The following is a 20117-nucleotide window of genomic DNA, read 5'->3' on the forward strand; positions in this document are numbered from 1 at the left end:
CTAATGTTTCAATTTGAAATAATTACTCCAGGCGCGTGAAATGAATTATACCAAAGAACAAATGCAACATTGTTCATACTTGCTTTTGGACTACCTGATTTATGAATTCTTAATACTCGTCTATCTGTGTCCGACAATCATTCTATTAGCTTCAACTGATTATTGATATAAAGAGATTAGAATTGTGCAATTGTTTCAACGTAATAGAATGCTTTTAAATTAACTGTGGGCATATTCGTAGAGTGATTGTTTGAAAAATTAGATTTGCATTTCATTCAAGTAAAACTAGAACGAACAATCACGGTAATGCAATATCAGCTACGGTGTATCGCATACATTAATAGTTCTAGAGAATTTTCTAATGCAAAAATGCAAAATATCCTTGTGTGTCTAAAGGACTCAGAAGCCACAACGAATTTGTAATCAATTAAATAACGAGTACAAATAACAAGTACAAAATGAGAGGCATTATCTGTTAATGTTCTTTAGAGATCGTTCGATTAAAAAAATAATGAAGTCGACCTAATTTGTTATACGTTAATCTACACATGACAATCTCTAATATATACACACATTATATTTAAAGCTGCATGTCTGCAAATGAGCAAAAAGAAAAAAAGAAAAGAAATACTTTGAGAATAATGTACTAAGATTTCAAGAAAAAACAAAAATGAAAGTAATGATTTGCATGTTATATGCAATGGATTGACTCATTTTGCAATATTTTTTTCACCATATTTCAACCGTGTGACTAACACAGTAAGGGCTATTTTGCCTATTTTGACCTTTATTTGGTAATTTACGTTGACTGAAATCGCCATTTGCAATGTGTAAATGTAAATTACTTTCTTTGTTCACTTGACAAAATAATACATTTTTGAAAATTTCATAAAAAATAATAATAAAAAAATAGCATGAATTTGGAAAGGCATGCTGCTTTAAAGCAAACTATCAAATGTGATAAATAATCGGCTTATACATATAATCAAAATAATTATCCAGTTAATGAAATCGGGAATTATCAGAAAAGCTAGTACTATTTAGAGAAATGAGCAATTAAATACGAAGACTGGGAATATTGGAATTGCACGAGATTTGCGCGCATAAAACCAGTAGAAACTATTGTTTCTGTACATAGATATAGTTGATATAAAAAACGGTTCCTCTGCAGTTTAGATTGTTTTCAATGGTATTTATATGCACTGTGTTGAAAATGGTAAGAAAGGTCTGTGTATATATTAACTCCCTCCATACAACGACCAGACCCCCGGGCGACTTTAACTCTTTTTGGCAAAAAAAAAAAGAAAAAAAAAAGAAAAGAAAAACACCAAAAAACAAAAACAAAAAAAACAACACATTAACAACATTGGAGACATAGGTCAAGAAGTGCGCTGGGATCTGCTGTTGACCATTTCCTGATTAGTGTAACAAAAAACTGGACAAAAAAACCAATAATGGCTTTCTATTTTTATATATTTATTAACTCGCAAAATACCTTTGGGATTATTTATAAATATTAAATTATTCGCAAGAACGTTGTTAATGTTTCAATTTTTATTTTTTTCTATTTTATCAATCAATTTATCAATTATCAATTACTGAAAGGTCATTAGTTTCTTTTATTCTCTAACAATTCGTCATTATACTTTAAACATTATTTTCACAAAGCTGAATAATCGTAATGAATAACAAATGCAGGATATCAAACACACAGACAAAAAGAATATCGGTAAATTAAGGTGGGCACGGAATAATGAGCAGTCGTGTACTTCGAAGATTTCCTTTTACACTTCCGAGCTTTTCTTTTCAAAGGGAAAATGTCGGATATGTTTCATAAGAACCTAAAGGATTTCTTGAAGACTGTCTTTTAAAACATTCATTCTTACAACATTTGTGGATTTATTTCAGTAAATTAAAAAAGGTAACTTTATAGTATCTTAAAACGACCAGGTTGTAAACTAATGCATCTTTCTGTTTCCGTAACATAACTTGTCGTGATTCTACAAAAGATTTGATTTGTTTTGGTTTAACTTGCCAATATTTTGCAAAGGATTTTACCTTTTGACAATGTTTTTGTGAAATCTTGACAATATAAACAATGGACAACTCCTTTTAATCTTTGCAACAAAAACAGGTAAAATCCTTTATAAAATCTGGGCAAGTTGAACAAAACCAGGACAAATTCTTTGTTACATCTTGGCAAGTAAAAAAAACAGGACATATCCTTTGTAAAATCTTGGCAAGATAAACAAAAACATGACAGTTTTTTTTTGTAACATCTTGGCAGATTTAGGTGTAACTCAACCAACAGAAAGATCAATGTTCTTTTGTTTTTGTTGTTGAGCTTTTTGGTTTTTTATATTTTTTATTCACTGAACCGAAAATAAGAACATTTTCCTATACAGAAATAAATCATGAGTGAATTTTAAATTTGTCAATAATAATGCAGAAAAGTACAAGCATTAAACAACATACATTCATTTTGTCTGAATATTGACTAGAGTTGGTGTTTGTCTCCTTCTCAGCCAAATAAAAAAATGTCCCTGGTTCATTATTTATTGAATCCAGACGTTTATGTTGTAATAATTACTGTCATGAAGGTGTAAATGCTATATAATCTAGGATAGTCCTTTAATGAATGATTTAATGTCATATTTTTCTTCTGCCTTTATGGTCGTTAAGTTATATCGAGTCGGTCGTTAAAATTCTGAAATTTGAAACCGATTTGAAGCTTATGTCATGATCTAAAAAGACGTCATCGATTTTATATCAATTTACATGTTGCTTTCACTACATTTGCTAAAACAAATACTTTTCTGAAATTACAGCCTCCCTTGCAGATTGCTGACATTACACTAGACAACCAGGAAACGCGTCTTTATTGTCTTTGATTTGAAAAAGGCAGATAAGTAATGACAATGGTAACAAAAGAAATCATCAAATTCTTTTTCCTACTTGAATTGCTTGTGGCACATTCACAGCAGACGACGATTAAAATTGGCGTATTATTAATGACAGAAGCCACTGAACCTTTCGATTTAAGACGAACAGGACCTGCGTTGGAAATTGGTTTCGAAGATGCCAAATCTAACTATGGTATTACGTTTGAAGTGTTGTATCATAATTATACAGGATTTTGCCCGAAAGAGACAGTAATCGGACATCTTTCGGAACTTTATTACGAAGACAACGTGAAAGCGGTCATAGGACCGGCTTGTTCCGGTACGATCATTGCTGCCGGACGCTTGGCACAATATCTTAAGTTGCCAATGGTTACTGGATTAGGAGATCTTGTTGTAAGAGACCCGATGGACAATGATATGTACGAAAGTCTTACTATACTGTCGTACAATTTACGGAAACTTTCAAGTGAGTACCTTATTTTACTGACCTTTTATAATTTCATCGTTTTCTTTTTTTTTTGTTGGATATTGTTTCATGATTACGAAGCTAATCATTCTTTCTTCAGAACTTAAACTTTTGCATTGGCGGGCTATTCTTGTTATAGTTAAAACCTCAGTGTTGACAATTCTACAATTTATTGTGCTACGTTTTAAGTAATTTGAGATAGTGATATTTTTATCTAAAAAGTGAAAATGAAAAACCAGTTAGAGGTACAAAGGTATATGATATTTTATCAGACAGTTTCAGATCTTAGTGTCTTAAAAACGTTATTTAGACATGGAAGTGTCGTTTTCTCTCTTTACGCGTTAATTTATATCAACCCTATTGATGTTTAAAGGCCCATTTTACCTCAAAAATGTTTTTTTTATATCTGAAAAGCTTATTAGTTTTGGTGCCCTGTTACTCATCGGATAATTACCTGGACCATCTTTTGCTTCTGTTGTCTATTGGCAATTAACGCAGTAGTAGTATTTTGTATGGAAGACAAAATACTACTTTGTTTACACTTTGCTTCAATTTATAAATAATTTTATATTCAAAGCTACTTTCTCTAGGTGGTAAGTAATTAACATGGTCTGAAACTATCATTCAAACTTTTGCCTTTTCTAAAACAGGAAAAGAAATTGTTTCTGAGGCATAAAGAGCCTTTAAAAATGTGATTTAAACAATTACAATGTAAGTAACATTATCTTTGCTCATGCTTTTTGTTCAAAAACGCGTATGTTACGCCAAAAAGACACATTTCCACAGAAAAGAGAAAGATCAGGAAACGTTCAAGAATACATCTGAATAAGTAAGAATATTTTAGCTTCTTTAAGAAATGGACGCAAAATTCAATAGTTTCCGTTTATCACCAAAATTATTGTTTTTATCTTTATATAAGAAGTTAAGTAAAAATTTTGCACTTAATAATTCATGAAAATTTAAAAGAAGCCTTTAAAGAATTAAATCGTTTAAATTTAATAAAAGGCTGATGTAATCTTAAAAAATAACATACACTTATATATGATATACGTATATTCTTACGTAACAAGTTTGGGGATTTGTGAAAGAGTTATCCGGTTAAATTGCAGGTGCTTTGTTATATTTCCGTGTCTGCCTTTAATGCAAATAGAAAAATCTGGGTTATATTTCGACATCATAAAAGTCTGAAGGTTGTCTACTACAAAACCTGTTAGAGTTGTCACGTGGTTTACTTGTAACGTTGTTAAAACAATGATTCCAAACCATTAAATGTAAAAGCCGCCGCGAACTAGATACTACATAATAATATATGTTGATACCGCTCGTTTATTTTTCGCTTTTCAATATAAGGTAACATAAGAATTGTATTTTTTTAAAAATTACACAAGAGTAATAGTTGTTTGCCGAGAAATATAATTTCATCACCTAGATATTATGCCGATAGAGATTAAATCTGATAAATCTGGGCTCCTTTAATTTTGCAATTGCTTAAAAAACAACAACAAAATAATAATAATAATAATAATAATAATAATAATAATAATAATAATAATAGTAATAATAACAACAGAATTTAATGTTTGGTTAATTCCATAATCTGTAAATGTCAATATTTTCGTTCCAATATATAGAACATGACTTAAATATATATTTCAGAAACCGAAGTTAAGATGTTACAAGTAAAAGCTCACTCACTTTGTTAAAAGAACATAATATCAAATTACTTAAATAAAATACATTACTCGATACTGAGAAATACAATAGCTAAACTAGGATTGTCTTCGCACCATTTAATTAAATATAAACACTGGCAGACATAGACATATTGTCAGATCGTGAAGGAAATGTACCTTTTGTAACCTGAACGATATAGAAGATGAATACCATTTGAGTTTATTTGTTCTGTTTACTCTGACTAAAGAAGTTTGTATTTACAACGTTATATATTACTGTATGCATCCTAGAATGTTTAAATTTATTGATCTATTAAGTAAATGTAATACAAATACTTTGAATAAGTTAGCAATGTTTTGTACTAAACCATATAGTATCAGAAAGAAAAATATGAATACTGTATATGATTGACATCCGCGCAGTCTGATCAGGATCCATGCTGTTCGCTATCAGTTTCTTTACTTGTTATAGGGTCTGTAAGCGAACAGCATGGATCCTGATCAGATTGCGCGGATGCTCAGGCTGGTCTGGATCTATGCTGGTCGCAAACCCACTATGTTGGTTTTGTCGTGACACGGCTCATTAATGTTAATTCGTACGCTCGCTGTATATATGTGTAATTACGAGGAACTGTTTTGTTCAAGTCATACTGTATAATAAAATCTGTCCTTTTTCTGTCTACATTAGCAAATATCATAGCATGCAGCTTTCTTCGGTAAAAATCATCTTTGTAGGACACATAAAATGATTGTCTTAAAGTCCACAAAACTATATCTTTGCTACATGTAATTTATGGAATTTTTGTTTGAAATACTTGTATGAAAGAAATATGTTGGCATTTTTCCCTTTTTTATGTGAATGGTACAAGCACAATATCGTATATAGCTAAACAGTTTAAAACCTTTATAAAGTTACAGCATAATATTTTGTTTATGAACATTTTATTCTATTAACATACATTTTTCGTGTGTTTTAAATAGTAGAGACATTCTATGTTAAAACTTTTCTAGAATTTACCATAAGGATATGGAAACAACATAATTTTACAAATTAATAAATTCTATAAAACATTATTCATTAAATATACCCTACAAGAATGAAACGAATTTAATTGCAGACAATTATTTGTATGCTTTATGTTAGCCCTTGGTTCTTTAAAGTGCTAAAATTTAGCGTGGTTTGAATATACTCTAAGTCGACTGGTGAAATTGAATTGATATTGTCCAGGCTGTTGCAACTTTTAAAACATCAGGTAAAAATAAAAGATAAAATTTTATTTAAAATAAGTGAAATTCTAATGACGCACTAAACTAGAGTACTATAGACAGTTTCTGTTAATTATATATAATGGCTGAGAGGTTAAATGTTTGCAAGGCAAATATATATCGTATATGTATATATAAGACGGCACAACTGGGCTACCGACCACTATTTTACAATTTTGGAGTAAACAAATCAAGCAATTATCTCAATTAGAGTACCCCTTCTGGCTGAGGGATTGCATTGGGTGGTTAAGGCATAAGAATTGCAGCCATCGTTTATCCCTGCGTGGTTATAAGAGGGACGAAATGGGTTCGAATAACTGGCGTCTATGCATCTTCTACCTCCAGCAGGTGAGAAGGCTTTTGACTCATGGTGTTGTTTTGAAGTTTTTAACACTCGAGGTTCGCCATCATCATCTTCCATTTCGGCGAACTATGACCTAAACTTTGTTGGTGCGCCGTAAAACCAACCAAACAAACACACAAGAACCAATTGTCAACATATATAGTATATGCCAATAGCACATTTATTATTCTTATGTACCTTTATTCTAAAAAGTCTAAAAGTTTCATTTGAATTTCTGGTTGATACAAATAAAACATATATCGTATCGAATTTATTAATGGATTGACTTTTACGTTTAAGTTTTTTGATCTTTTGCGTTAAAGAATAATGAATTGCTTTGTAAATAATGTGAAAATGAGCTGAATTGTTGTGTGAACATCAAAAGGAACGGTTTATTTGCTGCGGAAATATAAACTATAACAATATTTTTCATAGCTCTGAGGCAGAACAAAACGTTCAGTATTAAGGGGAAAAAAGGAATGTAAATTTTATTTTATCTCATTTATACACATGTTTAATGATGGTAATAAATTCTGTTATAGACCTTATAACTGCTTCGTTAAAGTTCTTAACACTGTCATGAAAATAAAAACAACAATATTATTATAAAAGAAGATTTCCACTAGATGTTTTGAACAATACATGTATTTTAGAACTTATATGGATAAGATTTTATATTCTACTTTAATGATATTGTCTCTATCATAAAAAAGATGTATACTTTTAGTTTTAAAATTTAAGGTACAACACTGGCTTAAGCAACGAATAGGTTGACATATGCATGTTAACTTTAAATTCTAAAAAAAAGTAAAGAAAAATAAAATCATAAGACTGCTAGTTTTTATTATTTGTAATAAATTGTCTGCTGGGAATGAATATCATGTTATAAAATTTTATTTTATACGTTTATGCTATGCTGTTATATTTTAGTGTGCAACCATGAGCAATAACATGTTGTTGATATCAGTTGTTGCGGATGAATATCATGATATCAATTTTATTTCATAAAACAAATAATACCATATTTTACTCGTATAAATTATGTTGTGATGTTACATTTTAGTGTGGACCATGAACAATATTAATTTTAAACGTTAATGCTATGCTGTTACTATTTAGTGTGCAACCATGAGCAATAACATATTGGTGATATCAATTTATTTATCAATGACAAGCCATCTGGTAACTTGCTTGAATCAAACGACACTAAAAATTGGGGTTTTGCTCATGTCCGATTTAAACCAGTCTAACGATCTTCAACGAACGAGACCAGCATTGGATATGGGATTTCAAGATGCTAAATCGCAATATGGAATTAACTTTGACATTACATATCACAACTATACGGAATTGTGTTCAAATTCTCAGGTAGTTGGTCACATGACAGAGTTGTTCTATTTAGACGAAGTGAAAGCGTTTATAGGGCCTGCTTGCTCAGGGTCGATCATGTCAGCTGGACGCTTGGCACACTATTTAAAACTGCCATTCGTTACAGGACAAGGATACATTCTTGTTCGTGATAGAAATAACGGAAGTATGTTTGATACTCTCACAAAGCTGTCATTTGATATTGGAAAGTTGTCAAGTAAGTGAAAGAAGATTGCACCGTATGTAGCGCTTTTAAGTGGCACTTTCTTCTGAATGTATTTTTGTCTCTTAGATACAGTAGAATTATTAACAAAGTAAACTTAATATGAAATTAGGTAAAGCCTATGAACGGGGAAGTCGGGGTTAAAATGATCGTCAATATTTTTTTATTTTACCCTTTTCGTTTGAAAGGTGGCATTCGGTATTTCATGCACCACTTCCGTTTTCACTCGGAACACCTCGAGGATTATTATTAAGCTTCGCGGACCCGGCCTTTGACTTCCCCGTATAAATAAGTCATACTTTTGTTTCATTATTGGACAAAAGAACACTTATAACAAAAGCAACATGCTGATCGGTCAAGTGTGACATGGACTACATTCAATGTTTTGCTTTTAATGCCAAACAAGGTAATAATAAAATTTTAAAAAGTATGACTTTGATCTTAATAAGCTTGACCGTCAAAGTAAATATTTTATGTCATTGGCCAAAATTCAGTTAACGAATTTGGTTCATACTTAGACAAAACAACATTAAATGGTAACATCAACATTTTGAATAATTCAAGTATGACATTGGAAATAAATAACTTCAAAAAAACCCGTCTCAACAATGTGCTTCCTCCTAGTTGTTGGTCTTTGGAAAAATGGAAAACGTCGGGCGTAGCTCATGTTGACAGTGGCTCTTAATGGGTTATTGGAAAATTATGCCCCAACCACAATTCCACATATTTCAATATAACAGTAAAAGAGGAATTTTTAACAGTGCCCTATAATTTTCTGAATCGACTTACCTTGTGTTTTCTAGGTAGAAAACCTGGTTTTCTGTTGCTTGCTCACATTTATTTCTTGGAGTGTTTAAAAGGACACCATTTCAGTTTATTTATAAAAAAACATCACAATTATCACCCAAGATTCCAGTTATTCTATACAGTAGCTATATTTACGTAGGTTATCTAATTATGAGTTCATGAAACTTATCATAATTAACTAACTTTACATTATCGTGTTTTTGAAAAGGGCGAATATTGTAAGTAATGAAGATAATTTGTACATTTGTGATACTATAATTGCCATTATTTTATATGTTTGTTGGAACAAATAGTACGGGCGTTAACCACACGACCTTATGATCTGACACGCCTACAGAACAGAAAAGATATGAGCCGCGTCACGACAAAACCAACATAATGGGTTTGCGACCAGCATGGATCCAGACCAGCCTGCGCATCCGCGCAGTCTGATCAGGATCCATGCTGTTCGCTTACATACTCTATAACAAGTAGAGAAACTGATAGCGAACAGCATGGATCCTGATCAGACTGCGCGGATGCACAGGCTGGTCTGGATCCATGCTGGTCGCAAACCCACTATGTTGGTTTTGTCATGGCGCGGCTCATATTTTGTTAAAATTCGGTGAAATCAATTCACATGTATATTAACATATCTTTGACAATATGTGATACAAACATATAATAAGAAATAATAGATAAAAAAACGAATATTGCCATTTTGAAGTTTTGAATTTTATAAACAACCTCGGTTTCTTAAATCTATGACTACAATGGTGACATTAACATATGATGGATTTTAAAGTGCTTACGAACAGTGTTATTAAAAACAAAAAACTGGTAATTAGAGATAATATACAAACATACCTAGACATGAAAGAATATGTCATAATTGTTCTTCAGGACAAATTGAAAACGAGTTTCACTTTTTGTTTACATTTTCACAATATGCTGACCTTCGCAAAAAAATATCTAAGACGTTACTATTATACATGGCCTACATTGTAGAAATTTACTAATTTATTGCTGTCTGAATCCAAATGATAAGAGATCTTTCTAAATATTGATATTATGCAAATTTAATTAGGAAATAGTCTCGTAAAAATGAGACAATAAACTATATATACAGAATTTCAAACAAGTTTTATTATAAATTTATATGTTTTACATCGTAAATTTTCTGCTCCTTGAAAAATCCATGTCTTCTGCCTATATATATGTTGTACTATGTGCTTTTATACAATTATTGACTAGTGTGCCATTGGATATGATGTGATATTCACACGCAGATGACCGAGACGATAGCCGAGGTCAATAATTATGACTTTCTGCCGGCGAATATCACATCATATTGTATGTTTAATGCAATATAATTATTTGGTTTGAGTTAAGTAAAGTTGTAGAAAAATAATAGCAAAATGTAAATTAATTTTGACTTCCACTCGCTTAATCATTTCATACCCTCTTGGATTGGGCATTATATAATATTCAGTAAGAATTTCATAGATTTCAATACATTTATGTGATAAAACTGTTTTATTCAAATATGAGCGAAGTATATCTTTAATGAAGAAGGGGTTTATACACCAGCTTATTCATTGATTCTCCACTAAACGTGCAAATTAGAAAATATTCTGTCCCTCGAGTATATTTTGTTGCACTGCAGTTGAAAAATACTTTTTGGGCATTCCATTGCTTCATTACATAGTCATGTATGTAAAGCATTCAAATTAATGACTTAGTCTGTTGGATTTATACGAAAATAGTATCATGCAAAGGTACTGTATAACCGTTTATGTAATGTCCCCAGGCTTGGGTCCCATATTACTGTTGGTTTTACACAATTTCACCTGAAACATGTGTTGATGAAAAACTGCTTTAGTATTAAGTTTTAGTTTAAATGTCTAAGTGAGCGATTTTTTTTTGTTTTCTACAGTGAATTTGAAAAAAGTTACCAGCTGAAATGCATGTCCCTCATATATTGAACAGATACGTTACCACACTTCAGGTAAACCTGAGTAAGAGTAATATGAACTTGTAACATATTAATAGTTTGCTATTGAACTCAAGTTTTATCATATTTCATTATTCAAAAATAATTTTGACGACAATATACATGCTAGAACTACAATGCCTTTGCAATGATGAGGCAATTTGGATTATACTTTAAAGTGAAACAGATACGTTACCATGATATCCCACTGAGAAACATTTACTACTACCAGTACTTAAAAGTAGGATCGCATTTATGCATTATTCACATATATGCTTTACAAAACTTAATATTTCAATATATTTGGCAAACATGTGTGTATATCTGATATATTTTAGTTTTTTGACCAACAGATACGTTACCAACAGATACGTTACCAACAGATACGTTACCAATATTTATTGTTTGAATCTTAATTGACGATTTTGCTCAATTTTGAAATGGTTTCATGTAAAAAATCACAGCATAACGTACGTGTAGCCAATAAATGATGCTTTGATCTCGATTTTATTGGAAAACTAAAAATGTGAATCAGCAATTTGAAATTAAAGGATTAGTTGAGTTTTCTAGAAGATAAAATGTTGAAAAGCAGGAAAGAAACATATAAAGATTTACTGTTTTATTTCCTGGAATAAATATATGTTGATATCTTTTTGGTTTGCAAAATTTGTATTAAAAATAAAATGTAGAGGACTGTATAACTTCTGGTAACGTATCTGTTTATCATAGTAACGTATCTGTTTAGAATGAGATTTGAGTACTGTTTAATATATATAACTAAATCTTCAACAAAACTTTGGTTTAAATAAGTAATATATGGTTAGGCAATATATAACAGCCCTGTAACTTTATGAAAATGACATATTAAAGTATTTTTAAATGAATGCCCGTTAGTAATAGTTTCTAAAATTTAGTCAGGGTCGTATCAAGATGTTCTGTCTATGGTAGGGATGGACTAATTGGATATAGCTCAAAATCTTGTAGTTGAATATATATATGGATTGATTATTACGACGTTGGTTTTCTTTAAGCGGTACCATTGTTTCTGATATAATTTTGTTAAATGTAGATATATAAGATATACATGTAGGCTTACTCATATCACGAAGTATGACAAAATCAAGGATCAAGATTGTACCAGTATATAAAGAAAAAGTATATAGAAAAAATAAAGACAATTGAACAGCAGATGAACCAAAAAGACAACAGAATGTCAATTCACACTAGTCTATGTCAGAAACACTCACATAAATCTAGCTAATAAATATTCTAATTGATGAGTGTCTTTATTCAAATGTTCTTGTTAAGTTCAATCTGTTACTTAAAGTCACAATGTTATTTGACTATTTGAAGCTACACATAAAACAATAAAACCTAAAAAAAAACCTTTAAATGATATTGTGTGTTCTGTTTAATATTAAAAGTACTGGTTCAGACAAATTATTTATTGGTCAGTTGTTTAAAAAACTTATGGATATCTATCTATGTGTTCAGGGTTTTTCATTATTTTGTTCATAGAAGAACCGTGAAACAGATACGTTACTATGATTTAATATTTGTTTCCACTTAGCGGAGTAAATTTATACTGTTAAGTAAATCCGGACTACATTGTGTCAATAGATAAGTATGGAACATCAGTATTTTTATTGACCTAAAATGCTTTTATAAGTAACTCATGTATTTGGAATAAACAAGTCTGATTAATAAGTAACATTTTCATCAGCTTAAGTTCGCAAGCTATTCTTAGACGTAGATCTTTTTTAAAATGCATATTAATGCATAATATTTTGTAATATATACTGGTGCTATAATGCTGAAAGAATGATAATAAATTTCTAAATGGTGTATATTTATGCTAATTATTTCTATCTAGTCTCTGAAAGCAATTGGAAAAATGGTAACGTATCTGTTTTTGTACAAATCTCGAATTCTTGGTAACTTAATTTCAGGAAATATTACAAGTTTTTTGGTGAAATGTTAAAAGAACCAGTATGTGTTCAATGTTATACATGAATTGTACCAACTAAAACAGGTGTCTTGGTAACTATTCGCAAATGTCAATTATTCACTATTACTTACAGCCTAATTTGAATGTTTAGTGGAGAATCAATGTTTATCCATTTCTATAGGAAACATAAGTATATTTCCCCTATTTCATTGGTACAATGCACTTTTTTAAGTCACAAAGACTGGTTATAGATCTAAAAAAGGGGACAACATTGTCGCAAAATACGCTGTCAGGATCCATGCTGTTCGCTTACTAACCCTTTTACAAGTAGAGAAACTGATAGCGAACAGCATGGATCCTGATCAGACTGCGCGGATGCGCAGGCTGGTCTGGATCCATGCTGGTCGCAAACCCACTATGCTGGTTTTTTCGTGACACGGCTCATACGTATATGGCTCTTATATGTTCGTATTTAAAAGTGATTTCTGTCCTCTAACCGTGACATTGTTACATCAAACATATTGAAATGTTTTGATCATACAATCTGTTTTACTAGAATATGTGTACATTATAGTTATCACAAATCGACAATATATGCAATATTGTTTAGCTTACGAATCACAATTTTATCCGATCACCACTATTTATTGTTCATGATTATGTAGCAATTTTATTAACAATAGAAAGCAATACCACTACATTACCAGCTTGAGATATTCTTTAAGATACGCTAATTATTATTGATACATGGTTAGCTATATATGAAGGGTAATGTTGCTTTTTCCATCATTAAGCGCGTGAAGATAAATAGATCTTCAGGAGCACAAATTTACTGACAGATACTATAAATTTGTCTTATATATATATATAAATATATATCAATGCATATGTCAACAGTGTTTTCTGAAGTTTTAGAATAGCCGCTTCAATGTTATTCTAAGCTTATAATTTTATTAATCGGAAATATTAAATTAGAAAGTTAATGATCTCGTGAAATCCATAAGGATTATTTGATTCAGGTTTATTTTGTAAACATAAGGATTTTTTTTTGTTAAAACAAGTGGAGTGCTTACAGTCACAAATATGCACATGTTTGAAGAATTGTTTCTTATTATGTTGCTTAACGCGGCTGTTACACCGTCAAGCATTAAGATTGGGGTCGTCTTAATGGAATCTGCACCTGAGCCTTTTGACATGCGGAGGGTTGGTCCGGCCATTGATTTGGCTTTAGAATCAGCCAGAGTAAATTTAGGTATCACGCTGGAACCGATAAAGAGAAATTATTCTGGGGTCTGTCCGTATGAACCGCCAGTGGGTATATTGTCAGATTTATACTATTCGGAGAACATTAAGGGGATCCTGGGACCGGCGTGCTCACAGGGGCTACTGGCATCTGCTAGGCTAGCCCAGTACATCAAGTTGCCAATGGTTACAGGGCTAGGTGACCTTATCGTCCGGAGAGAAAATGTTGACATGTTCAAATCGTTGACGATTTTATCATATGATCTTCAGAAGCTATCATGTAAGTATACTGGACTTTTAAATGATTATAATACTGATTTTTATTTTGCTGGGTTAATTTTGAAATACATGATTTACATGTTTCTGTGCGATAAACAAACTCCTAACTGAATAAATTCTTACAAAGCGGGAAAAAATGAAGGCTTCGTAAATAAAATGTAATTTCGGTAAAGTGTTATATGAACATTTATACACCGATTTATATTTTTATAGGAATATAATTCGTAAAATAAAACTATAACAGCATGGTAAGTAACTCTGTAGCGGAACGTATTGTCTTGGTCTTGCGTTATTGTTCTTTATTAGTTAGTTATCAACATTATATTGCTGGAAAAAAAGATATTAATAAAGCGTGTAAAAGTTTTATATTGCATCCCGTTTTGTAACATTGAATAGTAATAAATCTTCTTTTTTTTAAATAGACATTGCACTGGCACGTTACTAAGATTAAAACTATCGAATGCACAATAAAGTAAAATTGTTTTATATGTTTTAAACGTTTTAAAAATGCTTATTTTCCCTTCTTTACGGTGGATACGTTTAAAAAGTCACAAATGCGATAATTCGCATCGCTTTAAACCTTGAAAGAACAAAGGACTTTTAATTATACTTTTACAAAAGTATATTGTCATAACCATTACAATGTAATTGCAAACATTTAACGATATTTTTTTTTGGAAAAAATACGATAAATATCACAATTTTTTCACTATAAAATTAATATCCAAAAGAAATAGAGGATATTCAAGTTTTTTCTATAAATACATGATTTATTTTCATCGAGTGGTATGAAAATAAATATTTCATGAGTGGCGGTAGAATTTAAAAGAAAGTAGTCCGGCAGGTCACCAGTCAAAATACGGAAAATATGTTTCACTGCAGTGAAAAATAAATTTTTACAGTGAAAATACGGAATATGAAAATACGCATTTTATTTCATCAATATTTCTCAATATTTCATTTAAAAGTATATAATAAAATGGTTTATTATCAAGAATCGTTGATAGAGAAGATAATCATATGATAATTATCGTAAACTCCATAGATTATATCACAATATTTGAATATACATGTACATACAATGGTAAAAAAAAACTTACATTAATAACATATTTCTGCGCAGTGTGAATAAGATGTATTAATGTTTAATGCCATATATAATTGTAACAAAGTAAAACGTTCAGTACCCGTTATTTGCGTTTATACAAACATAGCGTCGGCAATTTTTTTTTACCGTTGACAGTTCTTATTTCAGATATGTGATAACTGATTTTCTAGTATTTCTTATGCGTTACTATAACGCAGTAAGGACTATTTTTGCATGCTTTGATCTCTTTTTGATAATTTACTTTGGTTGTAAGTGCCTTTTGCAAATTGTAAATTACCTTCTATGCTCACTTAACAATATTTTACTTTTGAATACATTTATCAAAATATTCATAAAAAAGCATAAATATGGAGGCATGCTGCTCTATTCACCGCATTTTAAATAAGAATGAAATGTCAAGAATGTATAAGAAAACACATTCTTACGCTATTTAGATATGTATATATTAATTTTATTTTACTATATGCACGTTTACAGAAATAATTCTATTTATACTTGTATATAATCTGAAATTGTATTGAACGCCAGTTTACAGATGCTTTATAGTAAATCCCCAGCCCAAATACTCCATTTCATCCCAGAATTATTACATTAAGGGTAAATTCCAACAAAGTGAACAGCCGATTATCTTGCTCCAAAAATCCGCCCGCATGTTCTAGATGATTCAGGTAGAGGGGAATGCGCTGATCAGTTCTTTATTTTAGTGTCCTGTTAAGTAGGTTGCCATTCTAGCAGTGTGGACGGGCACTAGCACCAGCGAAAGCCATTTCTATACCGCATGGCAACTGTTAAAAGTCTCCGATCAAACAGAGAATTATCAGCCCTCGTAATTATACCCAACTGTTAAGTTTGATGATCGATCACACTTCCAAGTTGTAGTAATTTCTTAAGCGGAAGATGAAATGATTTATTAAACAATACAAATGTTGTCAACTGGTCACCATAAGTTCGAGACATGTTACAAAACGCTGGATTTGCGGAAGTTTGTTTATTTCCAGAACTGGTTAATACCAAAAGTTTTATACCAGCATTCAAATCACGTCTCAGGGATTTATATGTTACGCAGTCATGCCAGTGGCGAGCAGACATGGCGTTATACCCTTTCTTACAATTATACTTAAATATTAAAATTAAATACTAAAGGGCTATTTATCTTAATGAATTAGAATTGCAAACTTGCAAAAATAAGATGAACTTCGCACAATATGGAAGACATAGGGGTATTTGAAGCTGTAAAGAAAATACGCAATATGTATGTCGGGGGATAAAGAGGAAGAATTTCACTTTATATCAATATGTCCATTTTATAGCGATTTTCGAAATACATGTATGTATATCTCAGAGTACTACACCGTAACAAATTCGTTTGTAATTAAATGCAAATAGAAAATGGTTGAAAGAAAAAATGCAATATTATGAGTTAAACCGTTTGAAAGACGAGGCCATGTAGTATATTAGTATATGATAGTAACGCAGTAATCTTTTGTCTGACATTCTCAATTGATGCTATTAACTATATGCATTTATTTATATGGAAATATAACTGATTGAATTAGACGATTTCAAGATGTATGCATTATAATGAATATTCATGTATATGTATGTTTTGATGACGGATGTTGAGCCCAAGTCAGAAGTAAACTATATGTTATTATTATTATCATTATTATTATTATTATTATTATGCACTTTTATTGCGTTTGGAATGAACTTAAAATGTAAAAATGTTATTGCAACAATAGAACAACAAAAGAGAGCAATAATGAAGATCACTGGAGAGCAATGTCAAAAATCACAAACATAGTTTGATTTAATGAGTTCATGATAGATAATTAATTATAATCTTGCACACACCCTAGCACCGACTTCTGCTTTATCCAATCCTCAATGCTACAGGTATTGGTAAATTAGTAAAACATTCAGGGTGTTCGATTAAGAGCTAGTTTTGGTGTATTTACTCTTGTCCAATGATTAAATTACAAATTTTGATTATATCAAAATGTCAGCTTTACTGTAGAGTATGACAAACTATTTTTTGTAATCTTCGCATCACTTTTGAGGATGCGAAAATGATTTACATGGACATTTTAACACACTGAGAAAGAAGATTAGCTCTATAAAAACCAAAGCATTGATATTCGAGAAATTCCGCCATTATAAAACATCATGGTACAGGTATGCAACTAGGCATACAGAAACATTTTTTTCCACTAAAAATTAAAAGTAAAGCAACCATTTCCTCCATTACATTAAAATTAAAAACGATATTGACTGATATTGTCCTTTAAGGTTTTTGTTGTTACCAATTAGTAAAAGGTATCTTCACAACGCCAAATTTGGTTTCAAAAGGCACTGATTGGTTATATAATTTTACTCTCTATATTTGGTAAATGTCTTTCCATAAACATTAAATATTCTTATGCTATAATAAGCTTAAGATTTCTAAGATTGGAAATATCTCTGCTGTTTAGAATCCTTATACACATATTTCTCTCTGATGTTTTCTTAAACAGTTTGATCAAAGCTTTTAATCAGCGACATTAATATAAGACAAACAAGTTTCCATCAAGGAATTTTAATAGAATAATATCATATTTCCACAAGGATAGCTTCAGTTAATACAAGTGGAGTTCTTCAACACATAAATATGCACATTATACGGCAATTGTATGCTATTTTGTTAGTCAGCGCACCTGTTACGCCATTAAACATTAAGATCGGGATTATATTAATGGAATATGCGTATGAGCCTTTCGATCTGCGGAGACTTGGTCCGGCTATTGATCTGGGTATAGATACAGCCAGAGAAAAATTAGGTGTCACGATGGAGCCTATAAAGAGAAACTTCTCTGGGCTTTGTCCTTATGAACCACCTGTTGGTATCTTGTCAGAATTGTACTATTTGGAGAATATCAGGGGACTTATAGGACCGGCGTGTTCACAGAGTTTGCTGGCTGCAGCTAGACTAGCTCAATACCTGAAGCTGCCAATGGTTACAGGGCTTGGCGATCTTTCTCCACGGAAGAAAGATGTTGACATGTTTAAATCGTTGACAAAATTATCATACGATGTTGAAAAGCTTTCATGTAAGTACACGGAACTGTTACAAGTAATGTTGATGTATTTTTATAGTTATTACGTCTATATGTTTAATAATAATAAAAAACGTTTGAAGAATGTCAAGTACAATTTTAAGTCAGAAGAATAGCACTATTTATATCTATAAATGCATAAGAATAATGTCATGGTTTTATATTTAAAACGTTAATTGTGAATGAGAAACACGATATGATTTAATGTAAACTAAATTTGTCCAAATCTTAGAAAATGATTTAAGATTTGAAACGTTTTTGTTTAACAATGTCGTATGAAGAATTGTCGTGCCTAGCGTGACTTTGTCTGTTTCAAATGCCATATGTACATCATGAATTAGTATTATTGCCCAACACTTTTGTCGCAACTGTATTACATATGTTTTTGATCTACATTTGTAACCAAAGGAATGACAAGTTGTAAATGTTTAATGCAAATATAATGCATTTGTACGCAATATATTTATGGTGTGAATACTCAACAGCTTATGATATATGAAATGTAGATTTATTTGATCTTTGATCTTATTCAGAACGATTGTTTGATTTTGAAAGTCATAGGTCATGTTATTTAATCGGAGACTGGGGGTATAAAATGCTTTGTATTGTTACACGTATTATGAAAGAGTTAAGTCTTGTGTTAGATTTTGTAATACCTATTTTGATTAATTAAAAAAAAATCGCTATGGGATTAAAGCAAGGGGAGATGTTTTCGCCTATATCATTTCCCTGTTCGTAGAAGACATCTGGTCAATATATTATTTTTGCTTTTGTTTGCTGATGATAAGTAAATAACGATAGACAAAAGTTGTATTTAGGAAACGATGTGGCTTATTACGTAACGTATAGATTTTTAAATATTAGTAAAAGACTTGATTTTTGTATTTTTTTTTATCGCAGATCAGGAAATATAATGCTGACATTCAATCTCTGGCACAGCGCTTCACGGCAAACTTACAAACAAGTAGTTCTCAAAACAGATTAAAAATAGCAATGTAAGAGAAAAAAAAAGTTTTATTTTGTTACAAGTATCAAACAAATTACAACGCATTTAAAGTTTAAAAGTAGCATTGGCTTATAGAATTGTCAATAAATGCACTATCACAAATTACGGGGATGAATATTATTTTAATCAATGAAAATGTTATGTCGATAACCGAATACTTCAGAGCATATTAAACAAATAAATGACTGTCAAGTAGTGGAATATATCGGACTATTTTGGCGAGAAGATTTTCGCAAAATTATTTACATCAGTGTTAAACAACAGGTTTATCGTGAACAAAATACCTCGAAATTAATAAAGAATGGAAATTCTAAATTTAGAAATATTATATTTTATTCAGGCTTTCTTCGTATAACTTCCCCGTGGTGCAGATATAACGCGCTTGTGTAGGGTGTGAGAGGTCTGGGGTTCAAATCCCAGT

General features: G+C 31.0%; 1 protein-coding gene across 1 annotated transcript in view; it reads left to right on the forward strand.

The window, feature by feature from the left end:
• Nucleotides 1–2912: 2912 nt before the first annotated feature.
• Nucleotides 2913–20117, forward strand: part of LOC132728441 (atrial natriuretic peptide receptor 1-like) — a 48957-nt gene continuing 31752 nt past the window's right edge. The window contains exon 1 of the mRNA XM_060714083.1: nt 2913–3369. Coding sequence (XP_060570066.1) covers nt 2913–3369 — 457 coding nt within the window. The remainder of the gene's footprint in view (nt 3370–20117) is intronic.

Source organism: Ruditapes philippinarum, unplaced genomic scaffold, assembly GCF_026571515.1.
Source record: "Ruditapes philippinarum isolate M1 unplaced genomic scaffold, ASM2657151v2 ctg4745_1_1_1_1, whole genome shotgun sequence".
In the NCBI taxonomy this organism is placed as follows: Eukaryota; Metazoa; Mollusca; class Bivalvia; order Venerida; family Veneridae; genus Ruditapes; species Ruditapes philippinarum.